Source organism: Pipistrellus hanaki (assembly GCF_964339955.1).
Source record: "Pipistrellus hanaki genome assembly, chromosome: 15".
NCBI classification, from domain to species: Eukaryota; Metazoa; Chordata; class Mammalia; order Chiroptera; family Vespertilionidae; genus Pipistrellus; species Pipistrellus hanaki.
The window spans coordinates 15275728-15299915 of record NC_140517.1 but is presented as its reverse complement, the minus strand read 5'-3'; the positions used below and the strand labels follow the sequence as shown (position 1 = coordinate 15299915).

The window sequence follows — 24188 nt, the reverse complement described above, 5'->3', positions numbered from 1 at the left end:
GGAGGCCTGAACAGAGCTGCTTAATGGACTGCATCTCCTTCCATCCCTCTAAGGCTCAGCACACAAAACCAACTGCAAGCAGAGGCTGGATGGGATTAACCAGCTCCATTTAAAAGACTGAGGACTCAGCTGCTTCCAGTGAGATCCCAGGGAAGGAGCCAATCAGCCAAGCTCTTCTCTTCCTTTTTGTATTGAAATGAGGGCTGTGACTGTGTAGTGAGTCACTCAATCCAGGCGGAAAGGGGCCAAGCCCACCTGGGCTCGCACTGCAGTGGTGGTGGGGAAAGGGAGAGAGGGTGTGTGGCTGCGCACGTGTGTGGCTGCTTGAATGTGTGTGTGAATGTGGTGGGCACGCAGGAAGGGTCAAGGGCAGATTCCCAGACCATCCGTTTCGGATTTTTCTGGAAACACCGATTACCTTAGAGCAGCAGTCGCCAACCTTTCGGACCTCACGGATCATCAGTGGTCCACGGACCACCGGTTGGCAACCGCTGCCTTAGAGGACCTAGGGGCAGACATCTGCTTGTCTGCATCTCCTTTCAGCTTAGGTGTAGGCTGAGGACAGCTGCCGTGGCACAGCGCCCACCCAGCCTGGTACCAGCCCAGGGAGGACCGAGGTGGCTTACTCCATAGGAAGCTGTGTGCCACGTCCCTCTCTCCCCTACCTCCCAGCCCTTGTCCACTCCCATGTTCCCAGTGGGCACTGTGCGAGTCTGTAGTCAGGACCCACAGCCTCGTGGAGGACCACAGCTCTGCCCGGAGCCCACGGCTGCCCAGGGCCTGGAAGAAGGAGGAGGGGTGCCAAGGCCCAGCAGCCAGCATCTGCCCTGCAGCCTGGAGCTGGCGTGGGTGGCGGCGAGATGCCACCCTGGCAAGTGGCAATGCTCAGCTGCAAATCCTGCCCTGAAAAAGGACTCACCTTCCCTAGCTCCCCGGAACAGAGCGCTGCCGAGAACGGTGTGGGGAAAGGTGTGCGGCTGGAGGAGCCCTCAGATGGCAGAAGGACCCAGAGCCCAGCTCCCCCCATCGGCCAGCTCCCCACTCGGGGTTACTCCGCTGCCTGGGATCTGGGCCAGACTCTGGGCCTTTGCACCAGCAGCTCTTGGTGACCCCAACAAAGCAAAGCAGAAGGTTCCAACTTCAAACCTGAGGTCAAAATGGAGCCTAGTTGCAATGAACAGCACGACCAGCCCTCACAGTGCTCAGCGTGCACACAGCCTGGCATGGAGGCATGTTCCGAGAAGTGTTTCATTCTCACCACCCATGTGCTCTTACTACCCTACTGTACATGGGAGAAAAGAGACGCAGGGTCGAGACGTGACTTGCTCAAGTTCAGGCAATGAAGCAAGGCCAGACGGAGCACTCGGCGCCTGACCCACAGTCATGCTCCCCGTTGTCACTCTCCACTGCCATCCTGGGCCAGAGAGCTGCCTGTGCAGACTGGTTTCCTCGCAGATGCCCTGACCCAGGGTGCCAACAGAGGAGGACTCCTTACTCTCAAAGCCAAGGGCAGCAAACACAGCTTTCCCTCTGCCTGGGCATCTTACCAGGTATGAGGGCCAGGGTACTTTCTGGGTGTTGCTTTAAGAGAACAAAACAAGCACCTCTCAGCTACGAGAGCCCACGTCATTCAAAGGGCTGGCCAGGAAGCCACGTCACAGGGGAGGGGTGCTGTGCACTTACCTCATCAGATTCATCCGACAGCGTCTGCAGGAGGATGGGGAAGAGGCTGTCCGTGTGCCGGAACATCTGCGGGGCGGAGAGCAGGGCGCCGTGAGCTCCCTCGCTCCGGGCCTGGGCTCAGCTCGGGCAGGGCCCCCTGCACGGACCACCTTCCCCACCCCCGACACTGACGGCTCCTCAAGCACCTGCCACTCCCCTGCATGCAGGGTTTCTCCAGAGCTGCAGTGACCCAGACCCTACATGCAGGCGCAGGCCCTCGGAACCAAGGTGGACCCGGGAACCGCCCCGGGCTGGGAGGGACCTCTGGGCCCACGAGGCTGGGGCTCACCTTGCGGGGAGTCTTGATGTAGAGGTGGTAAAGCCACTTTAGGACGGCGATCCGGGTCATCATGCCGATGGCCATGTCGCTGAGGTGGCAGTTCAGCACCTGCACAATCCCGTCCAGGTGGAGGGTGACCGGGACCCTCTCAGCGCTGGGGGCGAGACCGAGGAGCTGAGGCCACGGCAGCCCTCCCCAGAGAGCCCGCACCACCCACCCCGCCCCGCACACTCAGAACCACGTCCTGCCCGCTCCCCTGGCGTAGAGCGCAGACGCACACACGGTCACCAGGCCTTTTCTCTCCCTCCTGGAAGCCACACCGGGAGGAAGGGGGCAGGCTGCTGGGGGCCCACCCACTCCCCCTTTTCTTGGCCTCGCTGCTACAGTAGAAAACCTCTCGAGTGTCACTGAGCTGGGCCCCGCAGGCCTCAGGGCTGAAGGCCAGGGAGCGCCCTCAGCACATTCAGTCCGGACCCTGTGTGATAAATAAAGCCACCTCGTCCACAAAGTCCAGGAAAAGGCCCTGCCAACACCCCTTAGCCCCACAGCGCCTTAGAACACTGCTCAGGGGAGGACAGGGACCGCGGCTTCTTGTCTGTTGGCCCCCAGGGCACTCAGCACAGGGGCGGCCTAAGCAAGCAGCCTTGAGTTGCCTCTGAAACTGTGACATTCCCGTTGGCCGGGAGGTCGGCCTCGGCCTGAGAAGCGCAGCTGTCTGGACGTGCTTTGCTTCAGTGGGACATGGACACGGGCCTGACTGGCCAAAGCCCTGCTGGTCTCCGGAGGGCTGGGGCTGCTGGGACATGGAAGCATGGGCCCAGAGGCTGGAGTTTTCGGGGATGGGACGGCATGGGCAGAAAACCCGAGGATGCTAGGGAGGGGCTGTGCGTCACACTGCATTCGCCCCCGGGGGGCCACGACAGGAGTGACAGGGCCTCAGTTCCCGCCTGCACAGAACAGTCTTCCGTGGTATTTCCAGGCTGCTCAATTATTCATTTGCGCCAGGAACTCGGTGCCTGTGCTTCCCTAACTCGCCAGCAGCTTCTCTGAAGCTTATTTGATGTGAATTCCTAAAGGGCAAGGCTCTGAGCTTTGTAAGTGCTAAACGGAACTGCTACTTAATATGGTTTGATGATTCCCCACAGTGCTCGTTTCGGGGCTACGCTGGGCACGTCCATCCTCTGGCAGCACAAAGCCAGAGCCTCTGGCCAGGGCTGCCCCTGAGACTTCCCCGAGAGCCCCGAAGTGGGGAGTTCCGGGGCCTCCCAAGGACACCCAGCATCTAGGACCCGGGTGGCCTTACACAGACGGGGAACTCCTGCACAGACCACGTGGGGCGGCACCTGTGGGCTCCCACCACCCTCTCATTCAACCTCTCTTTCATGCTCACTGTCCAGGAGAAATACAACGGGAGCCACATGTGGAATTTAACGTTTCCCGGTTTTGTATTAAGAAGTAAAAAGAAACAGGGGAAATGAACACATTTTAATTAACCCAATATGCCCCAAACATTACCCTTTCAACATGTAACTGATATCAAACACAGAGGTCACTGACAAGGTGCCTTCTATTTCTCTTGTGCCCAAGGCTCGCGAGCCACGTGGGACACTGGCTTCTGCATGTGCATGGACGGCACAGCTCCACACCAACCCACTCAGGGCTTCCTAAGCATTTCTCTTTGTCTAACCATTTGCTAGACGTTCCCTCTCCCTGCACGATCTACTTATCTTCAAGTTCTGCTTTTCCCATCCTGCTGGCCCCTACCGGCTCTTTGCGGTGAGCTCCCTCCCTGCTCTTCTCCCTGCCAGCGGGACCCGGGCTGCAGGAGCTCCAGGAGCCTGCACAGCCCAGGGCCTCACCAAGGCAGGAGCTCGGAGGCAGAGGGAATGAACAGCAACCAACCCCCCACCCAGCTTCCCGCACTCCCCAAGCCCCAGGTCAGGCCCGGGTGAGTCCCTTTCCCCAGCAGAAGCGGCGTGTTCTGGCTGCCGGCTGGCTGCGAAGGAGCACCCGTGCCTGCGCCATGACTCCCCTGGGAGGAGGGCCTGGTTTCTGCCTGCCTGGGGACTGGGCTGCACGGAGGTAGCACTGTCCTGAGCTGCTGGTGGGGAGGAAGGCAGTGCCAAACCCTGGCAGTTCAGGCCCCGGGGTGTGTATGAACCTGGGCTGGGGGGGGCAGGGAGACGCAGGGCTCTGATAACCACGAGGAGGATGTGGTATTGGAAATGATAACGCACGTTTCTTGGGTAAATACTCTGTCAGGCCTGTGCCGAGCTCTGTCCCTGCAGAGCCTCATTATTGCCCTCAGGCCCATACAATGATATTCCCGTTCTGCAGACGGGAAACGGAAGCACAGAGTCGTCAGTAACCTGTCCAAGGTTACACAGCCAGGAAGTGGTGGAGCCGGAGCTTGGGCAGTCTGAGTCCAGGCTGGACTCCCTGACCACAGGGCACCCACTGCCCGAAGGAGCCAGGCTCAGGAGAGTCCACGGTGGCATCGGTTCCAACTGACCCCTGGCAGGGGCAGCAGGATGGCAGCCCCACAGGGTGGAGGGAGAAAGGGGTTGTCACACACACTTTTCAGTGTATCTTCTCATCAGGAGGGCAGACGAAGCCCCCATTAGGGAGAGAGGACACTGGGGAAGCTGGTATCTCTGGGGGAAACCCCAAATCTAGCGATCTGAAGGGGCGCAGGCTGGATGGTCCTTGGACAGCAATGTTCTTTCATTCACAGTGATTCTGAGATGCTTCTGGCCAGCTCAGTGTCTTTGAGGGCAGGAAGCAAGAACCAGCCCATGGCATCCCTCAGGTGGCACTGTCAGGGCCAAGTAACAAAGGGGGGATTTTAAGGAGTCTGTATGCGAACTGGCATGAGAGCCTCTGGCTTTTCTCACAGCACACCTCCCAGACATGGCACTTCAGACTGCTGGAGGCGTAGGTGTTGAGAGGGCAGGGCGGGGCAAGGATGAGCTCCCGACTCCACCCCGCAGGGCGGAGTTATCCCTGGCCCTCAAAACCCCTGGACTGGGAGAAATTCACTCTCTTCCGCCATGCTGCCGGCGTTGGTGGGAAGGGCCCATGCTAGCATGGTGAAGGCTCTTTTGTTTATTGCATCGGACTTGGCTCCCTGGTGGTCCTTGGGGGATCACGAAGTCTGGGCATAACATATAACAGTGTCAACCACAGCCTTATACCTGAAAGGACCTCACAGTTCATGTACCCTGATCCTTCAATGGACTGAGGCTGAGAGAGGCACAGAGAACTCATTTCTCAGCTGGAGACACTCTCCCTGGGTGTCACTTCAGTGGCTGGCTGGAGGTGACGGTCGAGGGAAGCAGACACGCCCCAGGAGACTGATCTCAGTGCCGGGAACAGGACAAGTGATGATCCCACCTGTCTCTGAGGCAGCTCTGGGCTGCTCACCAGGTTGGGGGGGAGGGGAGGGGGGAGACACTGCTGTGCGCTGGGCTCTGAGCATGCTCAGTGGGGAGCGAGGGCTCTGGAAACATGGGCCCTTCCTGGAGAGTGCAGGCTGCGTGGCGTGCTCAGCCCCTGAGCTGCAGGGCTGGAGCCCGAGGTGGGGCACCCCCCGCCCTGGCTTACTCAGTTTAAAACACGTTTCTGCGTGGGTTCCAAAAAGTCTAGACTAATCACTCTTGGGGCTTCTGAGTTATTTCAAGGTGTCTGCAAAACCCCATTTTCACCGAGCGTTTTTTCATAAAGCATCTCATAACGAATGTCTTGCTTCGTATATGTGCTACAATTTCCAAAGGCATGGCGCTACAGTGGCTATTAAAATACCTCTTTACTGAATAATGCTTCCGATACCACCTATAAATAACGACGAATTCCAGTGGTTCTCTCTGGGAGGCAGCACTTTATTTCTGTAATGTCTAACTCTTTATTGTACTCATATGTCACATCTCTAACCAAATCAAAAGGAAGCTAAAACTAAAACTAAAAAAAAGAAAAAAAAGAAAGAGAGAGTTTTTCTATCTTTTTTCCAATCAGCAGATGCTGAAAAGCTGGGAAGCACGATTTCTAGATCTATGTGCTTGCCTAGGTCACGGACAGGGCCCCGGCTTTCCAGGGACCTGTCCTGAATGTCCTCAGCATCAGAGCAGAAGCCTGCTCACACGGAAAGCCTGTCAGCTCCTGGTCAGGGGGTTAAGCAATCCACGGAGCTCCTGCGGCTCTGCAGCCACGAGCATCAGAGGTTCCCGCGAGGGTTCGGGAGTTCCACCCTGGCCACTAATTAGCTGAATGACTTCGGGCAAAAGTCAACCTCCCTGGCCTGTTTCTTCACTGGTAGAGCGGGGCTGATAACGGTCCCCGTGGTAACAATTACGGCTGGAGTGGGAAGTGCTTTCTGTGGGCCAGGCCCATCCTCTGTGCTAGACACGGCTCACTCAGCTCATGTAAGCTCAGGCCTTTGCGAAGGAGGTACCATCGTCACACCCAGTCTCCAGACGAGAGAGCTGAGGCCGCGAGAACTCAAGCTGTTTGCCCAGGGCAGCAAACCCGGCAAGGTGGAGCCAGGATGGACGCCTAGAAAGTGGGACTCCACTACGAGAGAGGAGGGACTCCACTAAGAGAGAAAGTGGGACTCCACTAAGAGAGAGAGAGAGAGAAAGAAAGAGAGGGGGTGGGCATGGACTCCCATGGACTAGGACAATCCCTGTGGCCTCAGTTACAGAGACCCGTCTGCAACAGGTCTCTCCGCGGTCAGTCTGCTCTCTCCCTCACCTATCCTCCCCGGATGCCAGAGGGTCTTCTAAACCACAGGTCTGCTCCCTCACTCCCGCCTGTACCGCTGGCTCCCACAGCCTCAGAACACCAGTCTGTGTCCTCTGTGGGACACTGTCTCCCTGCTTCTCCATCCAGACCTCTCCCCCAAGTTCCAGAATTCACCACCCGCACCTGCCCCCTTAACCACTCTAGGGGATGTCCAGAGCCACCTTTGTCAGACTAGCCCTCTCACTCACCTGTCCCTCCTTCCGGCTTGGGAAATGACACCAGGCATCCTGATTTGGCTCAAGCCCCAGACCAGAAGTTATTCTTTCTGTCACTTCTCTCCTTTCACTGCACCCCACTAGCAGATTCTGTCACTTCTACCTTCAAAACAGATATCAAATCGATCCAACTTTCCTCCCTATGCTGCCACCCCTTCAGGCTGAGCCTCTAGCCCTCCTGACCGGTCTGTACCCTCCCGAGTCCTTCCTACGTGAGTTCTCTGCTCAGCAGCTCCGGGATCTCCTGTCCCTCCTCAGCCCTAACGTGGAGACAATAATACCACGGACCCCAAGGGACTGAAACGTCGGCAAAGTCTAATGATGTGGCACAAAGTAGCTGGCACGGCAAGGGCTTAGGAACCACGCAGCCGTTGAGTGCTCATCCCCACCAGCCACCATTCCAGCCGCAGCTCAGCGCTATCGCTCGCCCCCCACACCAGAGTCCCCGTCATAGCAATCACCACCCTTTCTGGTAACTTCCGGATTATTTCTCTGCCTCCCCACAGAGAACCTCAAGGTCAAGGACCATGTTAAAGGGTGGTATCTCCCCTCTGGGACCCACAGGCAGGTGCAGGAGCGCACGGCACCTAACTGAAACGAGTGGATGAAGGAAGCTTACTGGTTTGCTTGAACGACTTGCGAATGGTCCTAGGAGCAGTGCATGTTTATAAACCAGCACCCGCACACTTAGAAAACATGCACAGGTCCTTAAAGGTAAGAATAAGTGGAAAATGATATAAAAGGAGGGAAGATCCAAGAGTCTGGGGAGAACAGAGCCTCTTGGGACCGAGTGCACATTTTTCCTTCCTGAGGGACTGGTTTCCCAGGCCTGAGTTCAAAGGGAAGAAACCCTTTGCAGGAGAATCGCTATCCACTCCGGCCCCACCAATGCCAATTCCACCGAAGGGAAAAGCGAGATAGGCCACGTCCTTAGAATCACTCAGACAAGGACAGCACGGTGATAATTCCTTCCCAGGGGAATGCCCTCACCCTGCAGACTAGGGAGGGGGCTGGCAGGGAAGGGAATGATCTCCATGCTTGGCCTGCACTGCCCCCATGTGGAAGGCTGTGCAATTACAGCCAACCCAGGAGCCTAGAAGAGGACACCGCTGCTGTCCAGTCCATGTCCGTGCACTCTTAGACTCCACCAATTGCCGCCTGTAACCCAGCCTGTCCTCACACAGCCTTCCCATCGTCAGTCTTGTCAGCCCCACGTCCTCCTGGACAGGAAAAGGTGCTGGGCAGCGGTGACTGCAAGTGTCCTGTAGTCGCCACGCATTAGTTATGCTTCTGACCTGCAGGAGCTTCTAATCCCCACTCCCCTCAGACAGCTATCTGTCCATCAGAGCTGGGGGAGAGAGGCTTGATCCGGGTCTCAGATCCCCTCACCAGGCACCTCCTGTGCCCATGAGCGGTGGCCCCACGCGGTTTGCACCCAGAAAGGTCTAGGCTGCTCGCTTTTCACAAGCACCTCTGGCTGAACAACCCACTCACCTGGCTGGAGAGAAGACACTGATGCCACTACTGAAGCTGGAGTCACAAGAAACATCGGGGCCTCCTGGGAGAGTAAGAGGAACAATGCGTCATGCTAAAGGCTGCTGGGCCTTTTGAGTGAACAAGATCCCGGTTATAAAAAACACAGACTCTCGGCCCCCCGCACCTGGACTCCAGCCCTTGAAAAGGAACATGGACACACCATGGCTGCTCATTCCCAAAGCGTGGGGCTAGGACCCGGGCTCGGACGAGTTGAGGCACGTGACCTCACAAGGAGAGGGACACCAGCACTGGACTCATCTGGGAAAGGTCAGAAGGGACTCCTGGCCCGCGGGCAATGGATGTTAAAAGTGACTTCTGGGACGCTCAACATCGTTAGCCGCCAGGTACATGCAACGCAAAAACCGCAATGAGATACCACTCCACACCCACTCCCATGGCTAACACACACGAGAGGTAATAGTAACGCTTGGTGGTGAGGATGTGGGGAAACTGGAAGCTTTACACACTGCTGGCGGGAATGGAAACCAGACCGGCAATTCCCGAAAAGGCTAAACAGCTGCCAGCTATAAGGAAGCGGTCTCTTCTCCATTTACCTAGCAATCTGTCCATCCATCCTGCATCACTATGGACACATATTTTATTCTGTGGGTTAAAATTAAAACTATTATTATGTATATCGTTCAAATGGTACCAGCCTTGGCCTCTGAACGGTTTTAAATTATACAAGTAAAACATGTCCTCACTCTGAAAATGTCAAAAACAAAGCCAAGCCCGTCCCTCCTCAGCCTTTGATCTTCGCTCTGCGAGCAGGAAACTACTGAACCAGTGAGGCGGGGGCCCTCTCGTCACCGCTCAACAGAAAGTCTGAGCCGAGAGAGCCTCTGGAGGACGTGGCACAGCGCAGTGGGGGCTGGGCCTGAGCTGGGCCTGCTGAGCAGCCCCCGGGACAGAGGAGAATGTGTGAGGGGGGGGCAGGCCGGCCTGGACCAGCAGCCTGGAAAAGCAGCTGGAGCTCCATGCCCCTGGTGGCCTCTCCCCTCTCATCTTTCAAAAACACACATATTTATAGATGGAATGATGTGATGTCGGAAACTGGCTTCCAATTAATTTCGATTGTTTCCTAATTTCGTTTACATCCTCCCGTGCTTCCTTATGCACGAGGGTAAGCATTTCTCCAGATCTCCTGAACACGGGGGCTGCTGGTAGGATGGTCAGGCATCTGACACCCCAACAAATATTGCCAAGTGGCCCTTTAGGAGGGTTCTACTGCTGTATATTCAAGAAAGGAGAACAGTCATTCCCAAGAAGCCCCCACAGGGATATCAGTAATCCTTCAAATGTTTGCCAAGCCGAATAAAAATCATACTTTGTTTTCCTTTGCAGTTCTCGGAGCCCCAGTCAGGCCAAGCACCTTCGGCTGCCCTTTTGTATTAATTCCCTCGTCCGAGAACCACAGTGTAAACATCGCTATGAGCAGAGACTCAGGTCCCTGGGACTGGGTGTGAGCACTGACTCCTCTCCTCTGGCTGTGTGACCCTTGGGCAGGCTACTTGGCTTGTTCCTCGCCTGTATGGTGGGCTAATGACAGTATCGACACCACAGGCTTGCTATGACAACCAATGGGCTACCACCTGTTAGGTGTTTAAAAGGAAAAACCCATTTATTTCCTTTAAAAATTTTTTAAATATTTAAGGCTTCTGATGCACGCTGCTAAATATATTTGCCAGACAATATATTTAACTTGTTTACTTTTTGCTTTCGCCCAGTAGGAATGTCTGTTTCTTCCCCCAAATCTCTTCTTTATAATTAGAGTATAAATGGGGGTGAGGATGGGGGAAAGTGGAAGCTAAAGAGAAAGAAAAGATCCAGTTCAAATAACCCCCCTGGAGTCTGGCAGGGCCCCGTGACCACGCCCAGAGTCACAAGGCGCCTCACCGGCAGCGCAGCCCTGAGCTCCTGCAGGCAGGTGCCGGGCCTCGTCCCTGCATCTGCAGAGCCCTCAGGAGGTGCTGATATACCCACCGCGTCAGAACTCCGCAGCGGATGGGTCCATCACATGCTGCCCCCAGTCACCAGCCCTGCACGGAACCCTATTTATAGCTCTGCTCCTCACTTGCTACATGGACCTCAACCCCTGACCCTCTCCTTCCCTCCTTTAGGACCCACCTGGGCAAGGCTAGTGATTAACACAAGGGAGAACACTGCTAAGGAGATGGATCTCTTATAACTGGAATGAAAGCAACCAGGCCCTACAGCACCTGGAACTGAGTGCCTCTCTCATGTGCTAAGAGCTTTACGTGCAAAACTCTTGTCTGAAACTCGCCCTCACACTGTGGGCTGTGTCATCACTGCTGCCCTATTTAACAAACAAGGAACCTGAGGCACAGAAAGACCAAGCCACTTGCCCAAGGGCATCAGATAGGAGGTTAACAGAGCCAGGTCACAGCACATGTGACCATTAGGGAATGTTCCGGAGAGGGACAGGAAGGACACATCATGTCCCACAGGAACTCAGAGTCAGAGAGGGACCCTGCACTGGACCCCCACCGGCAGGAGGGCTGAGGGAGAGCCAGAGAAAGCAGAGGGGGCTGGGTGCAGCGTGGCACCCACGTGAGCCTGTCCCGACCGGAGCCCTGTGGTGTGAGGCGAAGGAGAAGCAGTGTGTGAGTCTGTGTGTGTGAGTGCGTGCTCATGCACAGAAGGCCTGGCTGACAAGTCTCCCATGGGCGTGGCCAGAGGCGTGCGGTGAAGAACGAGGTGTGCTGTGGGACGCAGCAACACAGGCTGAGCCAAGAGGGAGACACGAGGCGAGGGAGAGCAGGCGGAGGCTCTTGCCTTCTCCAGGAGGGCCCGGTTGGAAGAGAGGAACAGAATGACTGGAGGAAGGGGAAGGTTGGGATAAACCCGTCGACCAGTGAAATCATCACTCTTCCGGCTTGCTGGCACCTTCTCCTGGCACCTTGGTAAGGTGCTGGTTAGTTACACGCAGGGCTGGAGTGGATGCGGAGCCCCAATTAGCTGTTGCCATCTCTGGGAACTACCGTAAAGTGAGCTTTGTGTCTGTCGAAAGGCTGTTTATGAGGCAGTAAAATCTGAAGCCAAGTTGCCTGTAGGCATCTTGGTTAAGATAAGATTCTCCTGAGCAGGGAGCTGTTTCCAGAAAGCTAAGGAAAACTACCTAAAACCCGAGATAATTATGCCGCCTTGGGCAGGAATGGAACCCGGGCCTCCTGGGTGGCGGGCAGGAATTCTACCACTGAGCCACCAACGCTCCAGCTGGTTTCCCAGCCGCTACCTCGACCACAGGATGGTGGTTCCTTTCCAGAGGCCTGATTGGTTGCCACATAAGCAAACCACCCTATACAAGCTGTATGACCTCAAATACATACAATGCAAAAAATACACCAAATCATAATACTGATTGGCTCTTGGTGGGAACAGTCCTGCTTTTTTAATATCCCCTCCCCTTCCAAATTTTCTAAAACGAGAATTAAAAATGAAAAGATTAAGAAATACTCATATATCAGTCAAAGTTCACAAAACATGTCTATGCCCGAGATTCTTCTAATATCTCTCAGAGAGAAAGCTCCTGCCTTGGGAGGCTCCTACTAACTTATCTCCCCAAGTTTCCTTTTTCAAGGAGCCGCCGAAAAAGGTTCCAGCTGCTGCATTGGCCGGGAATCGAACCCGGGCCTCCCGCGTGGCAGGCGAGAATTCTACCACTGAACCACCAATGCTCCAGCTGTGGGCTGCTCTGCCTCCAGCTGTTTTGCTACTGTGGCCCAAGAGGCCAGGCCCCGCTGTAACGTGACACCTGAAAGAATCCAGCACGCCACACCCATGGGAGGAGGCCAGGGCAGCGTGCCTGAAATGCTCACATAGAATGGCCAGGGGAGAAAATGCTTTCTCCATTCTTTCCTCCTGGGACAAAGTCCCAGACTCACAGATTTGAGTAGGTTCCGCATCAATGTACTCTCTGGCCGATTCTGTAAAGAAGCACATCGCCCCAAAGCTGATCAGTGACCTCAGTGAGGACAGACATCGAGAGAGAGAGAGAAAAAGTCAGTTCTAGACGACATTTAGAGGGTCAAACTCCGGACTGCAATCGGCAGACACATGGTTTTCTTCCCGTTACAGAGAAACAAGACAATGATGCTACGGAGTCTGAAAGGAGAGCAGAGTCGTTCCATTTTTTAAAGACACTGACTGTGACAGAATTGCCCCGGACTGAATAAGCTCCCTCTGTGAGGATGACGGGCGCAGGAAGAGCAGCAGGGCGGCTGCATGTCTACAGCCAAGATTCAAGAGACCTGTGCTGCCACGCTCCACCCTTCCCACACAGAAAACCATTTCTGTAGCTGAGCCCGGAGAAGGATTCAGGGGAGTAATGGCTTTCTAAGCAAAATGGTTAAGAGCACAAGACAGACTGCTAGGGTTCAAATCCCAACTCTGACACTTAGCAACGGCCAGGTCCTGGTTGTGTGATCTATCTTCCCCATGTCTGTCTGTACAGCGGGGATCATAGCGCTTCCCACCTTATTGAGTTGTCATGAGTTAACATATGGAAAGTAGTTAGTGGGGCTAACTACGACCAAATCAACTACGACCTCTGGTTCCCTGGTGCCCGGCCTGGGAGGTGAGGGGCAGGAGGCAAAGCCTACTCACCACTGCCTGGCCCCTCCTGCTTCGCCGAAGCGTCGTCGGGGTTGGGGTCTGCCTGCCTCTGCACCATTGGCTTTGGCTCCTCAGGCTCATCGTCCTCAGGGGTGACCAGCTTCATGAGGCTCTGGTTGCACACGTTGGCTACCTCCTTGATGCCTGGGTCCACTGATGTAAGGAGCATCCCCACCCGGTGGCTTCCCTAAGCCCGAGTGCACCGGCATCGGTCAGGGCTCGGTCCTCTTCAGAGGCGTGTTAGTGGGCAGACGGCAGTCTGAACAGAGTGCATGTCCTCCTGCCACACTGGTGTCCCCTCAAGATGCCCCTGTGACTCGTAGGACCTCTTCCTGGTGGACGTCCCACCAACAGGACTTCCCCACCCTGGCTGGGCAGTGAGCTCAGGGGTTGGAGCGTGGGACCAGAGCTGCTCCAGATCTGTAAGCGAGCAGGACAGCTTCGGTGCTGTCTTGGCGCTCCCAGTCTGTGCTCAGCAACACCTCCCGTTCCCTTGATCCCAGGGACTATCTGGAGGTGCCCCATCCCAAGGGAGACCCACCCCACTGCAGGGTCCTGCAACTTCACAGCGCCCTGCGGGGCTGCTCTCGCCTCCTTTCTCCGGAGCAAAGGATACTCTTCTTGCGGTCGTCGTAGGCCAGGCAGGGCAAGACGGCGGTCAGGATCCCAGAGGAGTAGGGCAGCATCGCCCGGCCGGCCAGCTGGATGAACTCCCTCATCCAGCACATGGCTGTCAGCTGGATCAGGTCGTCTGGCAGAGGGAGGGGCGGGTTCCAGGATGAAACGCTCCCTCCCACCGACCATGCCCACAGATGGGACTGGGAGGCCCTGAGGGCTTTTGCTGCTGCTGGCCTCACCAGTACCCTCTCACCCTTGCTCTCTGCCTCCCGCGGGGTACATCCAGTTCCATGTTGGAATGGAGCAACAGCCTGTGGCAGGCTGTAAGTGCAGCCACGATTCTCTCCCCCTCTCTGCGTCCGTGCCCTCCACAATGGGGTTGCCCAGCTTCTCTCATCAAGGGGTGAGTCCATTTCTCCACTGGCCAACAGAAGGTGGTAACGTGATGATGTGCCTGGTTTACGCCTAAGCTTCAAAAGGCCTTGCTCACTTCTATGTGAGTGCACTGGGCTGGCCTGCTGGAAGGACACAGGGACCCAGGTGACAGCCAGCCAACTACCAGACACGAGTGAGGCCACCAGACCACGGAGCTGCAGCTGCCCCTCCAGTTGACTGCAGGTGCATGGCCAAGCCCAGCCACACCTCGCCCAGGTGAGCAGAGCCACCCAGCGGACTGCAGACTCGTGATCAATAGTAAGTCTGCTGTGTCAAGCAGTTACATCTTGCAGAGGTTTGATCCTCAAGAGAAGCTAACGGAAACACAATACCAACCACAAGCATTTCAACGCACGCTGCTAAGGCCGGCTTCCCACCAAGAGGGCCTCCTGATTGTGCACCCCTCCAGGGCCCGGCCAAGAAAAGGGCCTCCATGCTGAGAGAACCCGAATCTCTCTCACAAGGACCCGGCTCTCCACTGCTCGGGATCGCGTTGCGCCGGTTCCCACTCCTGCCCGGACTCTTTCCCAGACGGTGAGAGAGAAAGGAGCGTCTGACGGGGTGGCAGGGCCTGGGCCTTCACACACTCACCCGTGGTCTGGCAGTGGATCACCAGGATGTTGGCCATCTCGGCAAACTTAACACTGGAGGGGTTCTTCTTAATTTCTTTCAAGAATTCTCCAAGGACCACCTCACACCTGCCAATGAGAGAGAAGGGACGTAGCATATGGCAGCCAGGGCCCATTTCTGCTCTGGGTCGGCCACCCAGATGGAACGACACTTTGAACTTGTCAGATGAACTTGTCAGAGGCAGGGGGCTGAGCTCTTAGCTCCTCACGGTGGGAAGCACACAAACCAGGAAGAAGAGCAGGAACTTCTTGTTGTCCTGCTGCCCGCTGTCTGTCTGTGTGGGATACGTGTGCGCACTGAGGGGCCCCGGACGGTGGCAGCTGCCTGCCTCCTTCCTCCACTCACATTTTCCGAATCTCTTTGCCGTTGTCACCCAGAATCTGGAAGAGTCCATCCAGGATCTCTGGCAAATAATCCAGCAGGTTAATGTCTGGCACCGACTCCAGAACCAGGATCTGACCCAGGGGAAGAAACCAGGAGGGAATGTTACCCCAGCCCAGAGCCATCGTCGCCTCCTCCTCCCCAACCCTCGGGGCCTGGGCAGTGAGAAGGGCCTGCAGGCGGCATTTCCTGGCACTGCGGGTGCCCCCTGCACATGCGGGCGGAGAGGTGCTAGCAGCTATGGCCTTGGGTAACAGTGCAGGGAGACAGGAATATAACCACCAGAAAATTCAGATGCCATGGGGGAGCGGGGAGACATGGGAAGGGACAGACAAGCTGGAAGAGGTGTGACTGCCAGAAGTAGCCTATTGGCTTTAAGGGGAAATTGGAGTTTCTCAGAAAAAGGAAACAATTGTATCCTCACAGGGACAAGCTGAATAAATGTGTGTTCAGATTATGTGGTGTCACTGGCGATGAGATTAATAATGAGGCGCCTCTGCAGCCACAGGACCTGGCCAGGTGTCCAGAGAGCAGATGTGACCAAGCCAGAGGCTCGTCCCGGCTGGAGAGGGTGCTGGGCCGGCCCTTACCCAGGAGATGATGAACTGCCGGGCGTACTGGTTGTTGGAGTAAATCCTCTCCCGCAGCAAGGGGATGAAGCCCACCAGGTCAAACTTGTTGCTCTCCGTCACGATGTCCTGTGGGCCAAAGGCGCGTGAGCTGCTGAGTGAGCCAGAGGCAGGGACAGGGGCGGCCTGGCCTGGCCCAAGCCCCGCCTAGGGCTGGCTCCGGGGGTCAGGCAGCCAGAGAGGAAAATGGGTGACAGAGCCGTTCTGTATTTTGCTTGTGCTGGTGCCTTAAGTCCACACACTCATCCAGCCCAGCCAAGGTAAGGATAAACATCAATGAACTGTACGTCAAAGAGTGACCTTTACTGCATGTATATGAACAAATTTAAACGAATTAGGAAGCGCGCCCCAGTGACAGGATTTATAAGTTGTACAGACAGATGTGAGAAATAGATTCTAGAAAGAACAGTGGGCATCGAGTACAAATACCTTTAAAAGGCGGTCTAGCAGCTCAGATCCGCTTTTCACATTGGGGTCCGGGTCAGCAGCCAACTATGAGACACAGAGGAGGGAGATGGCAGAGGTCACGACATCTATGGAAAACCCACGGCCAACCCTGGTGCAGCTCGGAACACTGAACGGGTTCCTCTTTCGGTGAATAAATTTATTCAATAAATAAACCGAAGGAAGGCAGGGGAAGTGGGATGGGCAAGATGGGACCTGGCCAGTGAACTGAGGTTGGGTGGACATCCCGCTCTGTCAGGGACCTCTGGGACCTGCTGGAAGTCCCACCAGCTGCTGCCCCTGGGTCAGGAGGCTGCTTCCGGTCTGCCTTTCTCAGGGTTTTGGATCTTAACTTGCCGGGTCCTCTCTCCGCTCTTGGAGGAGGGGACCAAGGCAGCCGTGAGGCTGATACTCCAGCAGTGACTATGGCATCAGCCGGCAGCAGAGCTTGGTGCCTGGGAGGGAGCTCCACCAACTTAGCGCTTCCCCGAGCCCTTACAGGCTGGTGCTCCCCTCACAGGGGAACTACACTCTGTACTCGGATGCACCATCTTTACCTTCTATAGGGAAGCTTAGGCTTTCCAAACTATCAGTTCCCCCTCCAATCTGCGGTGGACCGGTACTTTCATAAACTGCAGTAAGGGTAAATTAATAGGGAAATGGGAAAATATGTAAATACGAGCCCATTAAAAACATCACTAGATGGAACAGACAAGTGCCCCTGACAACTCTGTGTTCATCTGCTCGGCCTGCATCTGGGAAAGGGGCCCAGGCACTCAGGTCCTGGAAGGTCCGGTTAGAGGGTGGAGCGAGCTCAGCCCGGCCGGGGTGAGGAGCGGTCACCTTGCTCAGCCCGTCGAAGAGCACGTTGAAGTGGGGCAGCACGGCGCCCCGGGCCACCTTGACGATGTTGTAGAGGGCCTCGCAGGCGTAGTAGCGCAGCCTGCTGTCTGCGTCATTGAAGCAGGTCAGCACCGGCTCGATCAACTCCTTCAGGTAGAGCCCTGAGTCCTGGGGTGGGGAGGAGGAGAAACAGGTAAAAAAAGGCCAGCCACTATCCCTGCTCCCCCCCTCCCTATCTCCCTTCCCCTCCCCACTAGTCCCTGGTGCAACCTGACATCCCAAGTCTTTGTGTGGGGCTAGGCTTAAATGCTCTTTGCAGGTTGGCCTCCCAGGACAGGGGCCAGGCCAGGGCATAAGGCTGCAAGACCTTGCTGCTTTAGGTGTGGAGAGACTGGCAATAAAACACAGGTCTGAAAAAGCCCCGTAGGGTCTCGGGTCAGAGTCAAGGCCATGGCTGGGGTGTCTGTCCCTCCGGGAGAAAGGCCCACCTTGCCCAGCGCGATGGAGCAGGCGGCCAGGCCGATGAGGCCCCCTTTCCGGCTGTGGGGGTGCTGAGACAAGGCAAACTCCTGAGACAGGGTCTGGATCACATGCTTGATTTGCACGGTGTTGTTCTGGGCCACGAACTCCCGGACCAGCCTGGAGAGAGAGGGAGAGGGGCTGCAGGGCCAGTGCAATCAGCCTGTCCCGCTGCTGCTCCAGGGCCGGGGCCGGCAGGAGGGGGAGAGATGACCGGTTTAGAGAGAGGAGTTGGGAGCAGGCACGCCAGGGTAGGTCTTTCCCAGGGCTGCTGCTGACTGGGAGGCGCAGGCTGGGTCATGGCTGTTCCCTATTCTGGGTCTCAGTTTCCCTTTGTGTACAACAGAATGAGGAACAGTGGCGCTATCTCACTTCCGGGAATCTGACAGAGAACGCAAGTGAACACCTTGTTGGGGAACAAAAACTACAAAGCGTTATCAGTTGGTCAACCATCTTTATTCAACACTTGCTCAACCCTCCCTTCGGGCACGCCAGCAGGACAGAGGTTCCTAGGTCTGAGTCTTTATTTCCAGGGATGGTGCTGAACCAGATCCCCGTCCAATGGGCAAGATCCACACACTGACAAGCACGAAACTGTAGCAATGTGGCTGCAGAAGCCACACTGATGCTACGGAAGCAAGACAGATGCCATGGGCTAACTTTCTTGGGCTGACTGGCCATTTGAGTCAGACCTTAGGAAGACAGATAGGTGCTTTTTGGGTAAAGGGATAGGAAGGCGTGGTGTTCTATCTCAGGGACAGGGAAGCAGAGGCAAGGAGCTCTGAAAAGACATGCATGCTTAGGGAAGGACGAGGAGTCTGGTGTGTGGAAGGAGCGACCAGACAGTTAAAGGAAACGACAAGCCGGTGCCAGTTTGCCAGCAATGGGGTGACTCGCTCAGATCTGTGCTGAGATGCAGTGCTTCTGGGGGCCGCCCGGGAAGGCTGGGCTGACAGAAGGAAACTGAAAATCCCCACAGGAGAGCCCCACAGCCATCAGGGTCAGCAAGGAGAGGCTGCAGGATGGCCGAGGCATGGGAAAGAGCAGGGAGGGACTGTTTTACTTCCTACAGAAAAGCATGAGAAGCCCATGAAACACGGGAGAGGAAGCAGAGCTATGGCTCTGAGGTGTCTGCCTGGTGAGGGACGCTAACAGGGAGGAGGGAGGTCTGAGCTCATGGCGCCTGTGGTCACCCAGGGCAGTGGTCGGCAAACTGCGGTTCGAGAGCCACATGTGGCTCTTTGGTCCCTTGAGTGTGGCTCTTCCACAAAATACCACGTGTGGTGCGCATGTGCGATCGAAACTTTGTGGCCCATGCGCAGAAGTCGGTTTTCGGCTCTCAAAAGAAATTTCAATCTGTTGTACTGTTGATATTTGGTTCTGTTGACGAATGAGTTTGCCAACCACTGGGCTAGGGGATGCTCCCAAGGCAGCCCTGCCCTGAGTGGAGGAGAGTACAGGAGGCTCAGATCCATCGGGGACCAGTCTCTGTTTTCACACCCCAGTGGACATAAAGGCCGAGACACTGTGTCCTTCAGAAAAGCGTATTAAGAAGCCCGAGATGGACGGGGAGGGACCGTGGATGAGGGCGGTCTAGGGATGAGGGACTTTACAAGCAGCTGCCTGAACTCTCTGTCCGATCACTTTGTGCCCATCAAGGCAGGTACACTGCTTGCCTGTTGTATAAACGGCAAGTTTGCTTGAAGAATTTTTAAGAACATCAAGTCCGAAAGGTATCAATTAACCTATGTGGTTCCTGCTCAGTGTAAGGAACCTGCTAGTAATGAGGGCAGTCCAAAGATAAATGTGCCACCCTATGCGGCAGTGACCAGGCCTGCAAAAACGCTGTTCAATGAGGGGTTGGGCAGGGTTTGATAAAGATTTAATGCAGCAAGCTGTATGGGGCACTATTCTGTGCCGGGCACTGTGCGGACAGGTGAACTAACTGGCTGGTTCCTGAGCCGGTGGACGTGAGAGCAGAGCCGGGCATGTCAGGAAGGGGCTGTGCAGTGGCCTGGGAGGTGCCTCTTCCTTTGATCTTTCGAGAATGAGATTCCACCAAGCCCATCCAGGTACAGACAGTCCTTGGGTTATGTCGGACTCAACGTATGTCACGTCGTTTCGAGGTTACATCGCCATCTCCCGTTTATTTATAAAAAAAAGTTTGGTCATTTCGATGTATGTCCATTATGTGCTTTATGTTTTTTTATTATTTATTTACCACAAGTAAAGGTCAAGAATTGTTACCTTTCTTTTAATTTTTTTTTTTTTTTTTTACTGTTTCACTTCATTACTGCTGTGTATGTGCTCCATGTGAGTGACGTAGGTGTTTATGCAGGTGGGTTCCGACTTATGGAGAAAATCGTGTTACGTTGCACCGTAGGAACGGATCTCTAGCGTAACCCAAGGACGTACTGTACTGAGGTTTTGGATAAATCAAGGGCCTCCGGGTGTAAATTCAATGTCAGTTTCATAGGTTCCCCCTGCCCCTCCCAAAGCAGGATAAGGCCCAGCAAGGGTGGTTCTCTATAAACCAGTCTGGCTTTCCAAACAGGACGAACCAGCCAGGTGAGGCCAGCATCTGCTAGGCCTCTTCTGTGCCTCCATAAGATACAGTCCCTTGAGAAAAGCCCTGAAGAGGCATCAGCAAATAGCTTGAGCATTGGTGGTTCAGTGGTAGAATTCTCGCCTGCCACGCGGGAGGCCCGGGTTCGATTCCCGGCCAATGCAGTGCTGTTCTTTTTGCCTTTCCCTGGCAGGTTTCCCCCTCACACAGAGATCCACTGGAGGAGCCAGCCTCCTCAACCTTGCGGGGCCTGCAGCAGCCCCAGGGCTGAGAATCTAACCACACTTCCCTGCTCAGCCAGTGCGTGGACAGCATGAGGGTTCTCCAGAGAGGCACTGCTGGCTGTGGGACCGAGGCCTCATGCCCTTCACCAGTGAGGGGACTCGTGCTGCGCCCCCTCAACCTTGGCCAGCTTCCAGCAGGAAACCGTGGTGAAACCTGAGAACCTAAAAATAACTCAACTAACATGTGAACGCAGAGTGGGAGGACCCACCCATTAGAGACATCAGAGGGGAGAAAGTCACCCAAAGTTGCAATGTGCTTTTTGCTACTGAGGGCTTGAGCTCTAGTTTCTGTCCTGAGGTCTGAAGGCATCCCTCTCCCCGTCCCCCCACCCCCCTTCTCCCTCCCTCCCTCCCTCCCTCCCTCCCTCCCTCCCTCCCAACTCTGCCTCCACATAGGCTTCCTGTTCTTCCAGCTGCGCTGATGTGGCAGATTTAGAGCCTGGCCTTGTTTTGTTTTGAATCAGTATACATCCAGGCAGGCCTGAAATTAAAGGGAGGTGCTCACACAGCTGCTGACAGCTGGAGCATTGGTGGTTCAGTGGTAGAATTCTCGCCTGCCACGCGGGAGGCCCGGGTTCGATTCCCGGCCAATGCAGCAGCAAACTTTTTAAATCCTAGGTGGCTGAATTTGAGATCTCACACTGCCTTAGGAATTAATGAATAGTCTGAGAGCTGAGAACGACATGAATTCCACAAAAATCTAGAACCTGTGTCTCCTTGTTCTTGAGGAGTCCAGGGCCCCTGAGACAGCTGGCCTCCCCTCCAGCCCTGACAGCCTGCTGGGAACTCTGCCTGCCAACAGCACACCCAAGGGGGCTGGGCCATGTTTCTGCTCCGCACAGGTCAGAGCAGCACCGGGGGTGGGAGTGAGGATGCGGTTTCACCAGGGGATTCAAACCCCCAGCCCTGGCAGCAGCACAGGCCATGCTGGAAACACCTCCTCACCTGTCTCCTTGTTTCAGGTCACAAATGGTCCCTGAGCGACTGGAAAGGGCACTCTTCCCTGTTCTAGGTCAGGCTCGACCAGTGCCAGGATTCCTGTATCTCTGAGCACAGCGGGTGGAGAATCAGTAAGCACCCACCGGGGATGGATCCGTGACAGCCAGCAGGCTGCAGTTCATCACCATTTGCAGGGCAAACACAGGCAAAGCTCTGCTGCCGCGCTGGAGACACCAGGGCAGGGATCTGCTAAGCTAAATCTAACCTGTCGGGTCAATCAGTATCGTTTTCAGATGGTCCTGAGCCCTTAGTGTTATAATTCAAGTTATCTTAAAAAAAGAAAAAAAAAGAAAAAAAAAGATATATATATATATATATATATATATATATATATATATATATATATATATATATATATTGATTTCAGAGAGGATTGATGAGGGAGCGAGAGAGAGAGAGGGAGAAACATTAATGATGGGAATCATTGATTGGCTGCCTCCTGCACGCCCTCTCCTGGGATCGAGCTCACACACTAGGCATGTGCCCCTGACCAGGACCCTTCAGTCTGCTGGCTCTATCCACTGAGCCAAACCCAGTAGGGCATAATTCAAGTCATCTTTACGAGGATCCCAAAATGCACCCCGCGAATGGCCCTGAAGGGCATCGCCCAGGGTGAAGGTGCTCTAAGCCTCTCCAGGGGCTCCGAAGCTGCGGCAGCAGGACCTGGCCTCCGCTTCCCGGCACGTGGCAAGGGAAGAGCACAACAACAAAGGGCGGCAGAACAAGGGCCAGCCTAGTCTCTCTTCAAAGGACCACACTCTCCTCTTTCATCTCCGGTGGCGAGCCACAGGTGGGGGGGCTGAAGCCGAACTAGTTTTGAAGTTAATACTTGGCTCAGAGACTCTCACACTCACAACGCCTGGGACCTTCACTGTGAGCGTGAAGGTCGCAGGCGTCACTGTTTCATCTGTCAGAGAGAGACTGAGAACGCTGGCTGCCGAAGTGCCCATGGAGGCGGTTGAGCGCCTCCATTCTCCACTCCCAGGACACCTTTCCCCAAGCCTGTGACATGCCCCGACCCCACAGTGCCAAGTGCCATACCACCCACCTGCTCCCTGATAGGAGGAGGAGCCTCAGGCAGGGTAAGACGTTCAGGATCATCATCAGCCAAAGGAGAGCCTGGGTCACCATCTCAGCAACACAACCACAGCCCCTCACTGGACCCCTGACACCCTGCCTCCGGGAAAGCGAGTCCTTTTCCTGAGGTCCTGGAGGGTCAGAACCCTTGATGCACCTGCAAAGCCCATGCCCTTTCAGCTGTAGCCCAGCTCCTCTCTCCCACCTCCTAAACCAGTTCAGCTGCACGGTGGTCCTGAGTGAGATGCGGCTTTCCCCACACATTTCGCCATACTGGTCAGGGAGCACAGGTGAGGTCTTTTGACACGAAGCCCTAACACTGGGTTTCTACTGTGAATGTAGGAAATAGGTAATCATTTGCTGAGCACATACTATATCTAAGTAATGTGCTAGATGCTTCACATGCATTACCCAATTTAAACCTTCAACCAACCACTGAATTAGGCGGTACTCTAATACCCACTTTACAGATGGGGAAACTGAGGCTCAGAGACATTCAGAAACACTTGGGATTATACCACTTAAAGATGGCAGGTGCAGCCGAAACCGGTTTGGCTCAATGGATAGAGCGTCAGCTTGGGGACTGAAAGGTCCCAGGTTCATTCCGGCCAAGGGCATGTACCTTGGTTGCGGGCATATCCCCAGTAGGGGGTGTGCAAGAGGCAGCTGATCGATGACTCTCTCTCATCGATGTTTCTAACTATCTCTCTCCCTTCCTCTCTGCACAAAATCAATAAAATATATTAAAAAAAAAAAGAAGATGGCAGGTGCAGACATGAAGCCTAGGTTTTTCTGACTCTAAGGTCTAAATCATACCCACTATGCTATACTATCCCCTTCCTCACATATCTGAGCTCCCATCTGCTGGGTGTCAGGCACTTTGTGTTGATTATTTCATTTCACCCCAATTCCTTTTTATTTGGTGATGTCCAAACGCCCCAGCCAGTATGTGGCAGAGGTTTTTGCCTCTGCATTCATGTTCCTATGCCTTCAGAGGAGACATCCTTGGTCGAAAAGTGGGGCTAATAATTTCCATGATTTTGCCTGTTTTGGGAGAATTAAAGAAGATAATGCATGTAATGAGCTGTGCATTGCATTGCACATCCTATATAATAAAAGGGTCATATGCAAATAGACCAAACTGCAGAACAACTGAACAACCATTCAAAGTATAATAAGCTAATGATATGCTAAGGCTGCTCAACTGCTTGCTATGACGTGCACTGACCACCAGGGGGCTGATGCTCTGACCTGTAGGTTAGCTTGCTGCTGGGGTCCAGCTGATTGGGACTGAGTGAGATTGGCCAGACATGCCCTGGAGCCCTCCCGTGACCCCTCCCCTACCTGATGGTGCACTGATGGGGTCCCTCAGCCTGGCCTGTGCCCTCTTGCAATGCAGGACCTCTTGGGGGATTGTCAGAGATCTGATTTCAGCCCGATCCCCCAGGCCACTCCCCTTGGGAGGATGCCAGATGCAGGGCTCATGGCTGGTGAGCACTGCTGCAGCAGCACGAGACTCTCCCAATCGGGACTGATTGGGCGTGAGCCCATGGCAGTCAGTCATAGTGGGGCCAGGAT

At 55.1% G+C, this 24188-nt stretch overlaps 1 protein-coding gene across 1 annotated transcript in view; it reads right to left on the bottom strand.

Annotated features, from left to right (window-relative positions):
• The window catches only part of VAC14 (VAC14 component of PIKFYVE complex), a 90596-nt gene that overhangs the window by 58460 nt on the left and 7948 nt on the right, over positions 1–24188 (bottom strand). The window contains exons 2-12 of the mRNA XM_084906716.1: positions 17654–17804; positions 17166–17333; positions 16308–16370; positions 15840–15947; positions 15214–15323; positions 14830–14936; positions 13802–13936; positions 13177–13329; positions 8509–8572; positions 2012–2156; positions 1684–1749 (exon numbers count right to left, since the gene is read on the bottom strand). Of these exons, the coding sequence (XP_084762842.1) occupies positions 1684–1749; positions 2012–2156; positions 8509–8572; positions 13177–13329; positions 13802–13936; positions 14830–14936; positions 15214–15323; positions 15840–15947; positions 16308–16370; positions 17166–17333; positions 17654–17804 (1270 nt within the window). The remainder of the gene's footprint in view (positions 1–1683; positions 1750–2011; positions 2157–8508; positions 8573–13176; positions 13330–13801; positions 13937–14829; positions 14937–15213; positions 15324–15839; positions 15948–16307; positions 16371–17165; positions 17334–17653; positions 17805–24188) is intronic.